We start from the raw sequence: 17,291 nt of genomic DNA, 5'->3' as shown, positions 1-17,291 counted from the left end.
AGGATTAGGGTGTTTTGCACTGTATTTCTTTGCACTAAACAACTTGAGAGAGTGAAATACAACCACTTTAAGCCTAGTTTTAATGATCCCAAGCATGCAAGTGAGCTGTGTAACACTGCCAGCTACCACTCATTGGTGCAGTGTCAGTGCATGGGTTAACTTTAATGGAAGGAAATGTGAGCAAAGCAAGAACCTGAAGTCAAGTGTCGCTAGCATGTGCTCTGTGTTAAACATGTGTCTTTTATCAGAAACAGGAAATCCTGGATCTTTTCTCTTCAATTCTGTACGAGTGTGTTACCCAAGAAAATCCAGAGATGCTGCCCACGTACATAGCCATAGATCAGGTGGAGTAACTCTTGCTTTCTTAAAGCTACACTTAGGCAAAGAGTGTTGTTTGTTGCATGTGCTTTTATAGAGGACAGAAAGGAAGAAGGGGAGACATTAGTGAGCTGATAGCAGAGATTTTTAAAAGCTGGAACATAGTCTAAGGTAATGAGAACTGAAATTGCACAAGAGGCATTAGCTGGCAGCTTCTCAGGAGGGTGGCCCTTGGCAAGGTGGGGTTTGAGGATTCATTTACTTCGTGTCTATGACAGCACTGAGCAATATTGCTTCCCTCCTCCACGTCACACTCTCACAGTCACTTTGTGTTTCCCCTCTGCTAGGCTGTGAGGAGATTAGAACGAAAAGAAATGTCTGAGACGTTTGAGCTGTGGCAGATAAAGCTGGTGTTGGAGTTCTTCAGCTCCAGAAGTCACCAGGAGAGGATGAGCAGAAATCCCAACCGAGGACTCTTCATGAACTCTGAATTTCTGCCCGTGATGAAGTGCACCATAGATAATACATTGGATCAGTGGCTTCAAGGTATAGAGAGGAAAGCTTTAATCCTGCAGCCATGGTTGCCATTTAGTGCTCTTATCTTCTTGCTGATCAGGGTTGACTTTTGCCTCAAAAGTACTGAAAACTGATAACTGAAGGGAAGGCACTTGTGTGTCAGCATAAACCAACTTGGTTTCACTTCAGTGCATTTGGCGTGAAACATCGTCTGTATTGGTGGGAGGTTTAGTTGACATGGAAGCTTTTGCTTCCCAGAGAAAATACTTTCCTAGTATCACACTGGGAGAATTTCCTGGGAGCAAAAGCAAGGGGTGACCACAGCAGAGAGCAGGGTGGCCATGGCAGAAGGAGGAAGGTTTGCAAACAAACCCTTAGCCCACCTTCTGTGGGGAGATGGAGACTCTTTCCAGTGGGCTTTTTCTGTGGAGATACTGTTGTCTTGCCTTTCTGCTCCCTCAATTTCACCAGGACATGTTGTGTGTTACAGCTGGAGGGGATGTGTCTCTGCACTCCTACCTCAGCGGGCAGCCCACGGAGGAATCTCAGCTCAGCATGCTGGCTTGCTTCCTCATCTACCACTCTGTGCCCACGCCAGGCCAGCTGGCTGCTGGGGGCTTGGAAGGTAAGGCTGGGGTGACGGGGTTCCTCTGAAAGCTGGTCCCTTGATGGTTAGTCTTTAATTGTCTTGAGTCTGGACAGAAAAGGTACAAACTTTATGCAGGACTAAAGAAGCCAGAATTAGCCTAGACACAAAAAGCCTCAACTTTTTCCCTGACCTCCAGGTTAGGATGTTCTTGCAGAGAGCAGGACCAGGTAAAAGGAGCTGTGGCAGGGGAAAGTGTTCTTTTTGTTGGGCTGGCCATATCCTGAATGTCCTTAAATCTTTCCTATAAGCACCTATTCAGAGTGATCACTGACTCTTCTAGGTTTCCATCCTGATTTGGGAACCAGGGAAATCCTGGACCTTTTCACTTGGCAGCTTTTTCTCTCCCTGTCCATCAGCCCAAGCTGGGGATACACGAGTCCTCTGCTTGCCTAAGGCTTGTCAGCTTGTGAAAGAGATGCAGCTGCACTTTGATTTGGGGAGCTCTGAGGCCTGCTTAGGGGAGTGAGAGGAATGTTCCCACCTTAGTGGTGAGAGGAGTCTGGGGCTGAAGGCTTCCTGCAGGCCACAGCCCCCAGCCTGGAGCCCTGTGCAGGCAGGGACACCCTGAGGGTACAGGATGTCTCATCTTGGATGTTCTCCAGTTGGGTGCTTGGGTGTCAGTTCAAGTCAAAAGACCTTCATGGAAATCCTGCTTTTCTGTGTCCTCTCTGCCTGTTACATTCTGGGATTCTCTACACATTAATGGAATTTGGGATTTCTTAACATTCTACTATAAAAACTTACTTTTTAACCAGCGTTGCAACAAAGTGAACAGCAGTGAGCACCTCTCCAGAGACACCTGAATGCTGTTTGCTCTCCCTCTATGACACTCCTTTTATTGGGCATTCCACCTACACATGCTCATTTCCCTTCTTTCTTTCTTCTCTTCAGGAAGCACAAACTTCTCTGAGCTGCTTCTGAAGTTCAAGCAGTTGAACATGCCGGTCCGTGCGCTGCTGAGGCTGGCTCCTCTACTCCTCAGAAACCCCCAGGCCATGGTGCTGTAGTTACAGGAGGTCAGAGCTCTGTGTTGGTCAGTGCTTTTCAATACCATGCAGGTAACATGTACTTGATTTTGTAGCTTCTCAAACAACATCAACTTCAAACGTGTCCCTGCATGTGGTGACTGTGACCAGGAGATATTTATAAATTGTTACAATGACTTAAATTGTAAAAGTGAACTAATAATAAATCTACTTTTGTAACTAAGGAGTGTTTATAAATGTGTCTTTTGTGGTGGGGTCTGAACAGCCCTTGGCTGGGACTGAACAGTCTCCTTGTTGAATAACTACTTTGCTTGGCATTTGTCTTAGTCTGCCTCCACGAGGTGCTGTAGATTGCAGGAGAGAGGCAGCTCAGGAGGCTCTTGCACAGGAGGGACATGGAGCTGCTGGAGCGAGGCCAGAGGAGGCCCCGGAGCTGCTGCGAGGGCTGGAGCAGCTCTGCTCTGGAGCCAGGCTGAGAGAGCTGGGCTGGGGCAGCCTGGAGAAGAGAAGGCTCCTGAAGGGGAGACCTTAGAGCAGCTCCAGTGCCTAAAGGGGCTCCAGGAAACCTGGAGAGGGGCTTTGGACAAGGGCCTGTAGGGACAGGCCAAGGGGAATGGCTTTAACCTGCCAGAGGGGAGATTGAGATGAGCTCTGAGGCAGAAGCTCTTCCCTGTGAGGGTGCTGAGGCGCTGGCACAGACTTTTCCCAGAGAAGCTGTGGCTGCCCCATCCCTGGCAGTGTTCAAGGCCAGGTTGGACACAGGGGCTTGGAGCAACCTGCTCTAGTGGAAGGTGTCCCTGCCCGTGGCAGGGGTTGGAGCTGGATGAGCTTTAAGGTCCCTTCCAACACAAACCATTCTATGTTTAAGTGCCAAACTTGCTTTTCCTCTGGGGTCTCCTGCTGGAAAGGAAGGGGAGCCACCTGCCCTGCTGCTCACATCGTGCCAAGTGTGCTCTTCAAGATCTGGCATGATCTTTGAGTCTCATTTATGGGATTTACTTTTATTTTTGGGTCTCAAGACTATTGCGTGTAAGCACGAACTGCTCTGCTCTACTCATCACTACACCCTCACTCCTGCACTGTTTACCTCTTTGTTTCTTTCCTCCTCTTTGTTCTGCAATTAGTCAGTGGCTGCTGAGCAGGCACCTGCCTCCAGCACGTTACGTTATGTCTGGGCAAGAGCTGAAACTACTGACACACCACTTCAATAACTGGGCACTCGTTTGGGTTTCCTTCATCTCCGCTCGCTGCTGCCTTCTGTGTTCCCCAGAGCACTGAGCTTGGAGCAGGGCTGCTTCCAGGTTTGTTCTGAGCAGGCCAGGCACTTAATTTGTCATTAACGAGGGGGAGTCCCTCCAATAAAAACAGCCAGGGGCTGAGTGATCACTACCGGAAGAGCAGCCAGAGCCAAGCTCTTGGACTCTGCTGATTCTGAAGGCTCCAGTTTGATCTCATGCTGTGGGATTGGAGCTGATCTTCATCCCCTTTGTATTCCCAAACCCTCAAGCAGGGGAGCCAAAGGGTTTTAGGGAGGGGACAAACGGAGGGAAGAAGATAACCAGGAGTGATTACAAAGAAAGCAGAAGTGACCTGAGGATGAGTCTCCCACGTCCTGCTGCTGGCTCCAGGTCAGGACAAGGGTGGTAAGAAACGACACACAGCGTACTCCTGGGAGGAGCAGCGAGTGCAAGAGGAAATGGATGTGTCCTGAGGGAAGTTCCTGTGCAGAGTGCACGGGAGATGGCTCAGTCCAGGGGGAAAGGGTTTGCATGTGAGAGATCGGGAAGAGAGGAGCTCCCGCAGTGCCTCTGTCACTTGGAGCCTGGAGACATGGGCTTTGGTCTTTTAAATTAAAAGAAACCATAAAAACACCTACTCCAAACGGTTCCTTCTTTGTTATGGGAGTAAAATAAAGCCATTACTGAGTATGGAGCCCCCACTTCTGCCACGGGGAGCTGTGAGGCCACCTCTCCCCTGGGACAGCAGTTCCTGATGGGCTCAGGCTCCCCGCACCTCCTCCCTCGTGCAGCCTGGGGATGTTGTTTCCTTCCTCCCGAATTGGGGAAACATGAAGCATAAGCACTCAGTTCCCAAAGCACTCAGTTCCCAAAGCAAATGAAACCGCTTTCCTCAGCTCCCACCCCTGACTCTCCGAGGAGAAGAAGGGTTTTCAGCCTCCTACAGCCCCTACCACACACCCCGAAGGGAATTGCACAAGTTTATTTTTGCTTTTTGTGCTGTAGGGGAAGAGCAGAAAAATGCAAATGATGGATTTTGAATGAAAAGCTGAGAAACCTGCACTGGAGTCATGCAAACTGCTGGGTAAAGGGGGCTTGTCCCCATTCAGAGCTGTTCTGGACATCAGTCCAGCACATGCTCCTGCTAGCATGACCTTGTGCTGCCTGGTGCCTCTGCGAGCTGAAAGGTGAAGATGCATTTGACCACAACCAACACGAAGTGAGGCAGGGTTGAAGCCAGCTCCTGCACGGGCTGCAATGTGCAGCTTCCCCGGGCTGGAGGAACCCCTCTACCACGCAGCGGGGTTGGGATGCTCACAGATGCCCAGGGCGCTGCTCTCCCAGCCGGCAGCATCCTGCTGCCATTGCCCCAGCCTCGGGGTAGGAGGACGAGACGTGGGGCCGTGTGAGCCTCTCGAGCTGCACCAAGAGCACGAGGCTTCCTGTTTCCTTTCTGAGCTTCAGGAGCGTTTTGAAAGCAGCCGCCGGCGCGACCCGGACCAATGGTGTGGCAGAGCGCGGGGAGCCTCGGCCCGGGCTCCCGCCGCCCGTTACCAGCACCCAGCTCCGGCCCCCCCCAGCCTGCCAGGGTAAGGTGCTGCTGGGGCGAGGGGCTTAAACCTGGGGTGCTTGAGCTGCTGGCTCTGAATTGCGAGTAACACTCATGCAATAAGTTTGCAAAGCCTCGTGCTGTGGGTGTCGCTCGGGGCAGGCTTTCGCAGGGTGCGTGGTTTAAATCTTGCCTCCTTAAACAGGGAGCGCTGGCTGGGTTTGGGGCTCTGCCTCATCCCTGAGCTCCCATAGAGCAAGTGCTGCCTCTGGGCAGGGGGGAGCTGCTTGGGGAGCCCTGGCTGTGGTGGGGAAGGAGTTTTGGGGGTGCTCTGGGGAAAGGTAGGGGCAGTCAGCACTGAGGGGTCCCCGTGCAGCATCCCTGCTCTGCCTCTCTTGTGTGATACCCCATGAGCATCCCAGCACCTCAAAGTGTCCCCCAGCTCCCTTGCAGGCTCTTGCCTGCCCACCACCATGATTGGCTGAAATGGGACCCATCCAGACCCCTCTGGAACCCCAGGATTTGGGGGTCCTTGGAGCAGCCCTGGGTCCAGGTCTGGTCTCTGCCTGGGGGCAGCCACTGGTGGGAGCTGGGATGCTCAGCCCTTGGGGGGCTTCGCAGAGGGCAGCAGCTCTGCTTGGGCACAGCATGGAGATGGGACATGGGGCACGGATGCTCTCTGCACCACCAGCACCCCTGGGTGCCTTCCTTCCACCCCAGGGTCCCATACCTGGGTAACTGTGGGTGCAGCGGTGGCCGCTGTCACGCCTCGGTCCCTGCAGTGCTTAGTGCTTAGTCACCTTGAGGGTTATTTTATGCTGCACTCAGAAGCTGTTGCAGGCTCTCCCCTGGGCTTTGGGTGAGGAAGGCAGCACTGAGGTGTCTCCCCACTACCCACATCCTGCCGGTTTTGCCATGGGAAGCAAATCCATCCATCCAATGCATCCCAATCCACACTTGCTTGGGATCTGCTCGTGTTTCCCTACCCCTGGAAGTGAGAGGCTGTGGGAGGGGTTTAGTAGCCCAAGGGATGGCTGGAGCATGAGGTCCCCCCTCCTGCCCCTTCCCTCCCTCAGCTTTCAGCCTTGGGGACACCCCATGGCAGCACATTCCCCCTCCAGCCCCATGCAGAGACAGTTTCCTTCCCTCAGCACAGCTATTGCTGTTGATCTCAGTTGGTTGATCCCTTAGAGGTCCCCACATGGCTGTGGGGCAGAGCACGGCTTCTCCAACCCATCCCACAGATCACAGTGCCCCCTCATCTGCCCAATGCATTACCCCTGGGCTCTGCCAGTGGCGCTGGGATGGAAACTGGTTCAAAACGGGACCTGCCCCATCCCTGAGTTCCCTTTTCCATGTGGCTTTTCGGCCACAGTGACCTCTGTTGGCACCACCATGGGGCCAGTGCCACCAGCTTGGCCCTGGCTGCATCCCGAGCACCCATCACCTGCCACCTCCCTCCTTCATCCCATGTGTGGCACAAAGAGGGACATTCCTTGGTCAATCCGTCCCAGCATCACCTCCAGCCCCAGTAACCTCAAGGCAAAGCCCTGCAGGTTCTGCTGTGTCCCAGTGAGCACGTGTGCAGGGAGGGGGCTCCTGCACTGCTCAGAACAGGACAAAAGTCACTGAAAGGTCTCCCGAGGACACCCCAGAACCCGAGAACCCGGCGGGGATTTAATGGGAGGTGTGTGGCCAACCTCCTGACTCATGTAAATAGAGATGCTGCGAGGGGTGACTCATCCCAGGAGCACTTTCTGTGCGTGTTTCATCTCCATTCACATCTCAAATGAGTGTTTGGCACAATTTAGAATAATCATAGTAAAAAACATAGGTGATTTGTACAGCAAAGGGGGAAGGAAGGGGCTTGGGTGCAGGTGAGGGGGGCTGTCGAGTTGGTTTGGCTCAGTGGAGGGTGCTGAGGTGGTGGGACCCGTCACTGCTCCTCCATCCATGAGGCACTGACTGCTGCCCAGAGTGGGAGCTTTGCCTCCGGGAAGATGCTCTTCATCAGGGGCTGCAGCAGTAGGACAAGGGGTGATGGGTTCAAACTGAAACAGGGGAAGTTCAGGTTGGATATAAGCAGAAGCTCTTCCCTGTGAGGGTGCTGAGGCGCTGGCACAGACTTTTCCCAGAGAAGCTGTGGCTGCCCCATCCCTGGCAGTGTTCAAGGCCAGGTTGGACACAGGGGCTTGGAGCAACCTGCTCTAGCGGAAGGTGTCCCTGCCCATGGCAGGGGGTTGGAGCTGGATGAGCTTTAAGGTCCCTTCAACCCAAACCATTCCATGATCCTATGATCCTATGGTGCCAGCCCCACAGTGCAGCCTGACCCGTGCGGTGTGGGGCTGGCTGCAGGTGGCTCTGGAGGCGGTGGGGTGCGGTGGTGGCCGGGCAGTGACTCGGAGCTGCTCTGGGCTCTGTGGTTTTGCTTTCATGGTTTGGCTCTGACTCTGCAATTTGTTTCCTTGCTTGGCAGGAGGGCAGGTGCCAGCACGCCTGGCACATCGGCTGTCCTGGATCCCGGCCATCCCATGGGATCCTGGCCGGATGATGGGAGGTTTTGGGTCATTGCTTTGGCCTGCACTGATTTCTGTGGTTGAACCTTATGGGTGATGCAGGCGGTGGCATCTCATGGCATGTGGTCCTTTGGGATCTGCATCTCCCCAGGGCACAGCAGCACCCAGGGGATGCTCGTTCCCACTGGGAAAATCTGGATCAAAAGGATTTCTCTGCAGGATTTCTCTTTGTGCTCCAAACCCACCCACCACAGCACCCAAAATAAGAGATAGACCCAAACCTCCTGTTGCTGCTTCCCCCAAAGCACCTTCAGTATGTGCTTCAGCCCAGAACCCTCCCTGTGTGCCAGAGGGGAGACTGAGATGAGCTCTGAGGCAGAAGCTCTTCCCTGTGAGGGTGCTGAGGCGCTGGCACAGACTTTTCCCAGAGAAGCTGTGGCTGCCCCATCCCTGGCAGTGCTCAAGGCCAGGTTGGACACAGGGGCTTGGAGCAACCTGCTCTAGTGGAAGGTGTCCCTGCCCGTGGCAGGGGCTTGGAGCTGGATGAGCTTTAAGGTCCCTTCAACCCAAACCAGGCTGGGGTTCTGTGATTCTATGAATCTCTGAAGGGCTGATTCGAGCAGCACCACATTACCTCCTCCTGAGTCATCTCTGAACTCGAGCTGGATGAGGAGCAAACCCTGCCGGTAAGGGTGAGCTGTTCTCAGGTCAGATCATCTTGAAACACAGCAGAATCATGCTCCTGGCCACGCTGAACTCGTGCCAGACAGAAACTGAGTGTGAAAACCCCAGGAGGGGACACAGGAGGGTGACAGCCACCCCCCTGCAGCGGGAGAGAGGGAAAGGTTCCCTTAGCTGGGCAGGGAAAGGGCTTGGAGTGGGGCGAGCACCTCGGGTGCTTGCCAGAGCTGTTCCCTGGGGAATGGGGATGGTTTCCATCACTCACGCAGCATCCAGCCTTTCCCATGAGGTCTGCAGGGAGTTCATGGGTTCTTTCAGCCCATCTGATGGGGATGGGGGAAAACCAGAGTGCTTCCCAGCGGACAGGCTGCGAGAGCATCCCGGTGCCTGAGAGCCTGGGGATGCATGGCCTGGCCCACAGACCAGTCAGGGGCCACTCATCAGAGCCTCCCACCACCCCTGGGACAGGATTTGGTGCCTGCATCTCATCCCATTCCCATGAGTTTGGCTGCAAGCCCTGGGAAACAAGACCTTTCCCAGCGAAGGGCCTTCCCGATGAGGGTATCTGGTCACTTTGGGAGAAGCAGGAATGGCTGTCAGCCGTGGGAAAATCTCCTTTCCCATGTCTCAGTGGGGTTGACGGGGCTGTATAAACCCAACAGCACATCCCAGGCTGGAGCTGCAGCGAGGAGAGGCCAGGTAGGACGCTGGATGGATCTGATATGGTCTGAGAGGTGCAAGAGTTCCGTGCTGGCATTGGGAAGTGGTGTGGAGGGGTTTGATGGGGGGGATAGACCCGGGAAGTGGCGGCTGTGCTGAGAGGGGATGCTGGTACCGGCCAGGAGGGGAAAGTGAGACTCTGCACTTGAAGGGGCTCCAATTTGCCCTGGCTGGTGGGCTTTTTGTCTGCCCTTAGGACATGTGCTCTCCTTAAACCAGTGTGGGCAATCAAATCTATAAATTACTAGTATCTAATCTATAGCATCACAGACTGGTTTGTGCTGGAAGGGACCTTAAAGCTCATCCAGTTCCAACCCCTGCCACGGGCAGGGACACCTTCCACTAGAGCAGGTTGCTCCAAGCCCCTGTGTCCAACCTGGCCTTGAACACTGCCAGGGATGGGGGATATATAGCCCAGCTTTCCTCTGCTTCCCCAACATTCCCCCCATTGTAAATAATTATAATTATTTATTAATTAATTACAACTAATTAATTATAAATAATCTTAATGCTTAATATTTAAGCTTAATAATCATTAATGGCATTCGAGCAGAAACTGCAGGTTTGGGCTGTGGGCTTTCCCTGGAGAGTTTGATCTTAAACCCTTATTATTAAATGCCTGTAAAAAGGGAAATGTGGGAAGCGAAGGGATGAATCCCTGGGGCAAAGCATCCTGCCCTGGGCACACGCGCCAGCATAAACCTGGAGGCAAGGGACGAAGCATCCATGTGCACTGCTCTGCTCTGATCCTGCATCCAACATTCCCGTTCCTCCTAACGAAGCTCTCATTCCTCCACAGGTGATTCCCTGGCCCTTTGCTGATACACAAGAAGCAGAAGAGGTTTTCCAAGCAGCACAAATGAAGCAGCAGCTCATTTTCCCCCAGGGCAGCAGATCCTTGGAGGAGGCAGCAGCGGGTGAGTCAGCAGGAGAACGGATATTCCGCTGGGATTAGGGATTGAGGGGAAGGGGGATTCTTTTTCCCCTTCTAATTATTTTGGTCATCACTTACTGGTGGGAAACAAGTGACATTTGTGCCCCTGCAGCCAGTACTCTTGGGGGGTTTATCCCATTCCCATGAAAACATACCCAGCTCTGATGGTTCCTTTCCCCGTTGCTGGCACTGGCTCCGGATGATGCTCTAGGGCAAGAGCCACAGTTGGGCGAGTGTCTCCATGGGATGAATGGCATGGATTGGTACGGGTGGCTTCAGGCACCCAGAGCTCCTCACCTTCAAAGTGCCTGGTCCAAGCTGTGATGCAGGGAGGGTGCTGTGGGTGCTGCGGGGTCCCTCTGAGCGCATCAGCACCGCGGCTGCTGGAAACGTGTGCTTTGGTGGCTGCCAGTTCCAGTAAGTGATAGCAGAGCTGCCGCGTGACGAGGGGTTTGGTAACCTGGCACCCACTTGACAAAGAGGAAAGGGAAAAAGCACCTCATGGAGGGACGGGTGCTGTGCCTTGTGTGGGCTTTGCTGGCAAAAAATGAGTCAGCAGCAAGCGCGGTGCTGAGGAGAGGAGAGAGCGGTGCCATGGGTGCTGCCATGGGTGCTGCCATGGGTGCTCTTCTCCTTCTGCTGACATCCCTCTTTCTCTTGGTGTTGCTGCTGATGCTGGTGGTGCTGCTGGTGGTGCTGGTGCTGCAGGTGCTGCTGGTGGTGCTGGTGTTGCTGGTGGTACTAGTTGTGGTGCTGTTGGTGCTGGTGCTGCACAGCACCATGCAGGGATGCAGCATCTCACCCGCACATCAGCTTTCGCTTCTGCCCCGCTCTCCTTGTCCTTCCCATGCCCAGAGGAGCAGCCCAGTGTGGGTGCTGCCGAGCACATGGATGCAAGTGAGGTGCCCATCCCGGGGGCCTTCGGGTAGCCCCGATTTTCTCTCGCTGGGTGTCCCCACACCTCTGTGGCAGGGGAAGAACAATGATCATTCGAGCCGAGGCGCGCGTTCATTGCAGCGTCCTTAAACCAACCACAAACCCCACTTTGAAGCCTGAGCGTGCGGTTATGTTGTGCTGATGAAAGGGGTTACGGTGTCTACAGGGTTTTCCCTTCCCCATCCCTCTGGATTGGCACTGAGGGTACGGCTCCAGATGGGGTATCCAGTATCCATCACCCGAGTCACGCCGCAGCCCCAGGGCTGGGCGCAGATTGATGTTCCAAGGTTTCTAAACCTGGAATTTGCTGGGAATTTCAGTTCACAGGGAGTTAAACCATAAAGCTCTGAATTAGAGCACAGCTGAGTATTTTGGAAAGCCCTGGTTTCCCGTGGGGCTGTAGCAAAGGGGAGACAAGGGCTGTGCCTGGATCTGGGCAGAAAAAAGCGTGGTCATGGCTGCGGTGGAGAAACAGGAACTGTTCCTGTGTGAGAACTTACAGGGAAATTGGTTTGAAGAACTGAGACAAGCCCCAGGATTAAACCCAAACAGGGTATTGAGGCTTGAGCTGAAGACATAGAATCAACCAGGTTGGAAAAGCCCTTTAAGCTCATCCAGTCCAACCGTTCCCAGCACTGCCAAGGCCACCACTAACCCATGGCACTGAGGCCTCGGCTACACGGGGTGTGAACACTTGCAGGGACGGTGACTCCAGCCCTGCCCTGGGCAGCCTGTTCCAGTGCCTGAGCACTGGCATGGGCAGCCTCCCTGCCTGCTCCAAGCAGAGCTGGGCACTCAGGGCTGTATCCAGCCCTGGTATGGATACTCCAAGGGCGCCAAGTCTGTATTTGTATGACTGGGTTTGCATTGTCATTCCCAGCGCTGGGTGATGGCTCATCCCGCTCCCTGGGATGTAACCAGGAGTAAAGACAGCATCACTTTGGCTCGCTGTGCCATAAAGCAAGGGATGCAGGGAGCTGATTCCAGTTGGAAACCTGCCTGTGCCGCCGTATATCCCTGGGATGTGCCACCATCCAGCCCCGACACATATGACTCTGCACCCCCGACGTGGAAGCTGCCTGCTCGGGCTTCCCAGGGTCTCTGGGCTGGGGCTTCCCAGCAATTCCCACCCAGATTTTAGGGATTTATTTATTTATTGAAATATTTGCCACTTGGGACCATAATCCCAGCATCTTCCTGCTCCCCACTGCACTCACTGGGCTCTTCCACGCACAGCATTGACACAAGGCAGGTCTATTCCCAACTGCTTTAAGAAATCACTAAATATGTTTTTTTCTACCTATGTAGAACATTTTCCACATTTTCATGCCATTGTTTCATGCCCCATTCTCCAAACCCACACTTACCCACCCCGTCTGCAGCAGGTTTGATGGGCAGGTATCGAGGGAGAGCAACCGCTTCATTCCCACTCAGTGTATTTGTTTTTACATGGGCTGTGCTGTTCCACCTCACATGGAAAGGAATTCCCGCAGCACCCCAGCAGCTCATTCCCAAAGCAAGGCAGTGGTAGAGCGCTGCAAAACCCCCAGAGCACTTGGGTTTTGCTTTCGTTATCACTCAGAAAGTAAAACAGCACATGATGTACATGATTCAGCAAAACCCACCCAGCTCCGGCTGCTCATCCTGCACAGGGTCCTGTGCCCTCCATGCTCCCGAAATGGGGAAGAGGCACCCAGGGCATCACATCTGGCTTTTCCCACAGGAGTTTTATTGCTCCTTTATGAATTTACACAGGCTGTGAGACCTGTTCATAGTGGTGCCCTGTACTGGGTTATTCCCTTCATTCTCTTTAGATATCTGGGTTATTTCTTTCATTTTCTGATATATAAATATATATGCTCTGATAGAAGTATTTTTTGACATACATATTTTTGGATAGATAAAGTAGTAAATATAGATATAGATATAAAGTGTAGATGTAGATATATAGATATGGATATAGATAATGTATATAGCAATATATAGATACAGGTGTAGATACAGATGTAGATATGTAGATGTATAGATATGGATATAGATAAAGATATGGATATAGATGGTATATATATAGAGATATTTCTATATGTATATATAGATATCGATGTAGATATGTAGATGTAGATAGATACAGATGTAGATATGTAAATGTAGATATATAGATACAGATGTAGATATGTAGATGTAGACATATAGATACAGATGTAGATATGTAGATGTAAACACAGATACAGATATGGATATCTAGATATCTGGGTGGAGATATGTAGATGTAGATATACAGATATTGATATGGATATCTAGATATCTAGAGGCAGATATATAGATATAGATATGTATCTATATATGGATAAAGATACTGATATCTAGATATCTAGATATAGCTGTAGATACTTAGATGCAGATATATAGATACAGATACATAGGTATAAGATACAGATACAAATAGATTTAAATCATATGAGCTTGCAGTGAACCTTCTTTGGTGCATTTTCCTGGCTCACCTCACTTGTGCCAGACTCTCAGGTTGAATTCTCCCTTATTTCCCCATCAGTCCCGGTCACACACAGCTCCTCTGGATTCTCCTGAGGAAAAGCATTGGAGTAAGGGGCTCAGGGCAGCGTGTTGGTGTGTCCCTGTCATAGCTGTGGAGATGAAGGCAGTCGGGGGGTAATATAAAAACAAAAGGAAAAGGAGGGCGAGTATTTTGGCAACGGGAAGAGGCGGCAAAGCCGCGCTGGGTTTGTTTGACGGGGTTTGAGCTCTGCTTTGGCCGAACCCCTTTTCCAGCAGGTTCTGCGCGGGGCAGTTCCCGGCCGGGGCTGCAGGGGGGGTTGGTGGGAAGGAAATGGCCCGGCCCGCGGCAGAGCCCCCGGCAGCGTCTGCTGCAGCCCCGGCAGCTTCAGCGCCCTCGGTGTTGCCAACATTTAGTTTAAACCTGTCAAATGTGGTATTTTTCCAATAGTTCAATATTTTCCATGTTTTCCAAATACTGTATTTTCAATATTTTCACTATTTTCATCATTTCATCACTTCATGATTTAAATTATGTTCATATTTTCAACATATCCTTAATATTTCCCTAATTTTCCCTATTTCCATTCTTTTCCCTGTTTTTCCCACTGCAGCAGCAGGAAGGAGCCACCTGGTCCCTGATGTTGCTGCTGCTGCTGTGATGCAGCCTCACCCCTGGCTGGGCTGGGAAGTGCAGAGCAAAGGGTCCATCTCAGGCTGGGTCCAACCTCAGCTTCACTGTTGTGGCTGTTAAAATAGGAGAAAAACTGGGAAAGGGGAGGGCCAGGAATGGTGAGCTTTTGTCATAGAGTCACAGCCTGGTCTGGGTTGAAGGGACCTTAAAGCTCATCCAGCTCCAAGCCCCTGCCACGGGCAGGGACACCTTCCACTAGAGCAGGTTGCTCCAAGCCCCTGTGTCCAACCTGGCCTTGAACACTGCCAGGGATGGGGCAGCCACAGCTTCTCTGGGAAAAGTCTGTGCCAGCGCCTCAGCACCCTCACAGGGAAGAGCTTCTGCCTCAGAGCTCATCTCAGCCTCCCCTCTGGCAGGTTAAAGCCATTCCCCTTGGCCTGTCCCTCCAGGCCCTTGTCCAAAGCCCCTCTCCAGGTTTCCTGGAGCCCCTTTAGGCACTGGAGCTGCTCTAAGGTGTCCCCTTCAGGAGCCTTCTCTTCTCCAGGCTGCCCCAGCCCAGCTCTCTCAGCCTGGCTCCAGAGCAGAGCTGCTCCAGCCCTCGCAGCAGCTCCGGGGCCTCCTCTGCTCCTCCTTTTATTAGCCGAATTGAAATGATGGCTCAGGACTCCTCGGGCCCAAATTCCCAGCCTGTATCCCAAAACGTTTATTTCTTCCTCTCTTGTCCAGCTCTTTCCCCCTGCACCCTTCTGGGGCTGTCTGGGAGATTGGTGTCTCTCGATGCCCTTTATTAAACATGGGTGCTGAGCAGGTTACCAGCACTGTTGGGTGTTGCAGGGATGGGGAGGGAGCCAGGAAAACGGAGGTGTGGGGTGTTTGCTCATCCCACATGAGCTGGGTTGTCGTTCTGCTGTGTGCCAAAGTGATGCTCTGTTGGGAAAGGTGGTGCCAACCCGGCTCATGGGTGAGATGAGGAGGCTGAGGGCACAGCGCCTGCTTGAGCTGGAGAGTTTGGGTGCCTGGCAAGGGTGTTCTCCTGCAATAACAGCAAATCCAGGTGGAAAGAGGCCAGCGAGCCCTGCTCCTGGCTGACAGAAGTGATTTGTAGCTTCCAGCTTCTTCACCAGTGCAGCAGAAGTGCTGAGCAAGCACTTTATTGCAGGCACTGAAGCAAAGGAGGCTCCAGACCCGCGCTGGCACGGGGAGGGTGATGTTCTCCCCACCACCAGCTCTCCCCTGGGCTAAAGCAGCCCCTGCTCTGGTACCTCCCGCTTCCCCTTGTGCTGTGAGCTGGGGTTTGGTCCGGGGAGCGGGCCCAGCGATGCTCTATCCTGGGCTGTGGTTTGACCCAGGTGGGAGGGTTTAGCCTGATACACCAGTGATTTGCGTAAGCCTTGGCTGAAATGAGTGTTTTGGGCCCCCCAAACACCCACCAGAGCCCATTGTCACTGCACACATCAGGGCTGGTGCTGCTGCTGTGCCCACCAGAGCAGTGGCATCAGGGGACCAGCAGCACCAGGGGCACACAGCCTGCCCCATGGAGTATCATATCCTGCTTCCTGATAGCTCCTGCCAGGGCAGGCTGTGAGCTCTCTGGGGCAGGGAGCGTGTCACTGTTCTGGGATGGGGATGCAGAGAGTGATGCTGGTGGTGTGGGAGGGATGCTGGGGGTGGAGGAAGGATGCTGGGATTATGGGAGGGATGCTGGATGTGCATGAGGAATGCTGGTGGTGTCGGAGGGATGCTGATGGTGTGGGAGGGATGCTGGGGGTGCAGGAGGGATGCTGGGCATGCCAGAAGAATGCAGGGTATGCAGGAGGGATGCCAGGGGTGCAGGAGGGATGTTGAGGATACATGAGGGAGGCCGAGGGTATGGGAGGGATCTTGGGGGCGCAGGAGGAATGCTGGGGGTGCAGGAGGAATGCTGGGTATGCAGAAAGTATGCTGAGGATCCAGGAGGGATGCTGAGCATGCAGGAAAGATGCCAGGGGTGTGGGAGGGATGCCAGGGGTGCAGGAAGGATGTTGGAGGTGTAGGAGGGATGCCGGCGATGTGGGAGGGATGCTGGGGATGCAGGAGGGATGCAGGAATTGTGGGAAGGATGCTGGAGATGCAGGAGGGACGCTGAGCATGCAGGAGGAATGCTGTGGGTGCAGGAAGGATGATGGGGATGTGAGTGGGATGCTGGGTGTGCGGGATGCTGCTGAGCACAAGCTGCAGTTGCAGGTCTCGAGGGTTCCAACACTTCAGGACCTCAAAGGCGCCACTCGATGAGGTTTCAAAGCTGATTTAGTATTTCCTTGAGCTCAGTGCTGTTCCTCAGGGCACTGTTGGCAGGAGTTTACCGGGATATGGAGATCCGAGCTCCTGCTTGGCGGGGAGCCCATGCCCTGCACAGACCGACCGTGCCAACCTCTGCTCAAAGGCGTTTTCACTGCCTGTGCACTGAGATCTCAGAATGACTCAGAACAGAGGGAATAGCCTTGCTGAGAGTCACCACCGGGCTGGGGCAGGGAGCTCCCCAGTGGCTCCCCATGGTTTGAGGCCAGGCAGCAGCAGACACGGCACCGGCACCACAGGAACCTGGGTCCCTCCGGTTGCTTTGTTGGGAATGGGCAACACCTTCTCACCCTGTTTTAGTTTGGAAAGCAAAGAATTTGGTGCTTACAAACAAATAGATGAACTGCAAACCAATACAGTCATTGCAAACAAATACAGTAATTGAAAACAAATACAGTCATAGCAAGTGCTATGATCCAAATAAATGCAAGGATTGGAAGTAAATACAAGTACAATATAAGTCCACTTGTATTTGAGGTGTAGGATCACAGTGCCAAGTGAATGAGCAAAGCACCCCTCTGGCAGGAGGGGAGCAGCCAGAACCAGCAGCCTTGGGTTGGGTTTTGGGGTTGTGTTTTCTGTTAAGCTTTGCCTGGCTTTTGGGGCTGGAATGTAAAGAAATGGCTGTGACTCCTTATCTTATGCATGCCTGGGAGTTAACTCCTCCTGATGGCCCCTGTTTGTCCCTTTGGTGAGCAAGGAGATGGGGAGATAGCACAAAAAGCCTGTCTAAATTGAAGCTCCCATGTGGGGCTCGGCATGGGGA

At 53.1% G+C, this 17,291-nt stretch overlaps 1 protein-coding gene across 1 annotated transcript in view; it reads left to right on the top strand.

The window, feature by feature from the left end:
- ANAPC1 (anaphase promoting complex subunit 1) overlaps window positions 1–2,692 on the top strand; it is a 34,479-nt gene extending 31,787 nt beyond the window's left edge. Inside the window, 4 exon segments of the mRNA XM_030490507.1 lie at window positions 249–344; window positions 666–864; window positions 1,325–1,459; window positions 2,375–2,692. Coding sequence (XP_030346367.1) covers window positions 249–344; window positions 666–864; window positions 1,325–1,459; window positions 2,375–2,490 — 546 coding nt within the window. The 3' untranslated portion in view covers window positions 2,491–2,692.
- The last annotated feature ends 14,599 nt before the right edge of the window (window positions 2,693–17,291 follow it).

This window comes from Strigops habroptila, chromosome 6 (genome assembly GCF_004027225.2).
Source record: "Strigops habroptila isolate Jane chromosome 6, bStrHab1.2.pri, whole genome shotgun sequence".
Taxonomy (NCBI): Eukaryota; Metazoa; Chordata; class Aves; order Psittaciformes; family Psittacidae; genus Strigops; species Strigops habroptila.
This window is presented reverse-complemented; position numbering and strand designations above follow the sequence as displayed.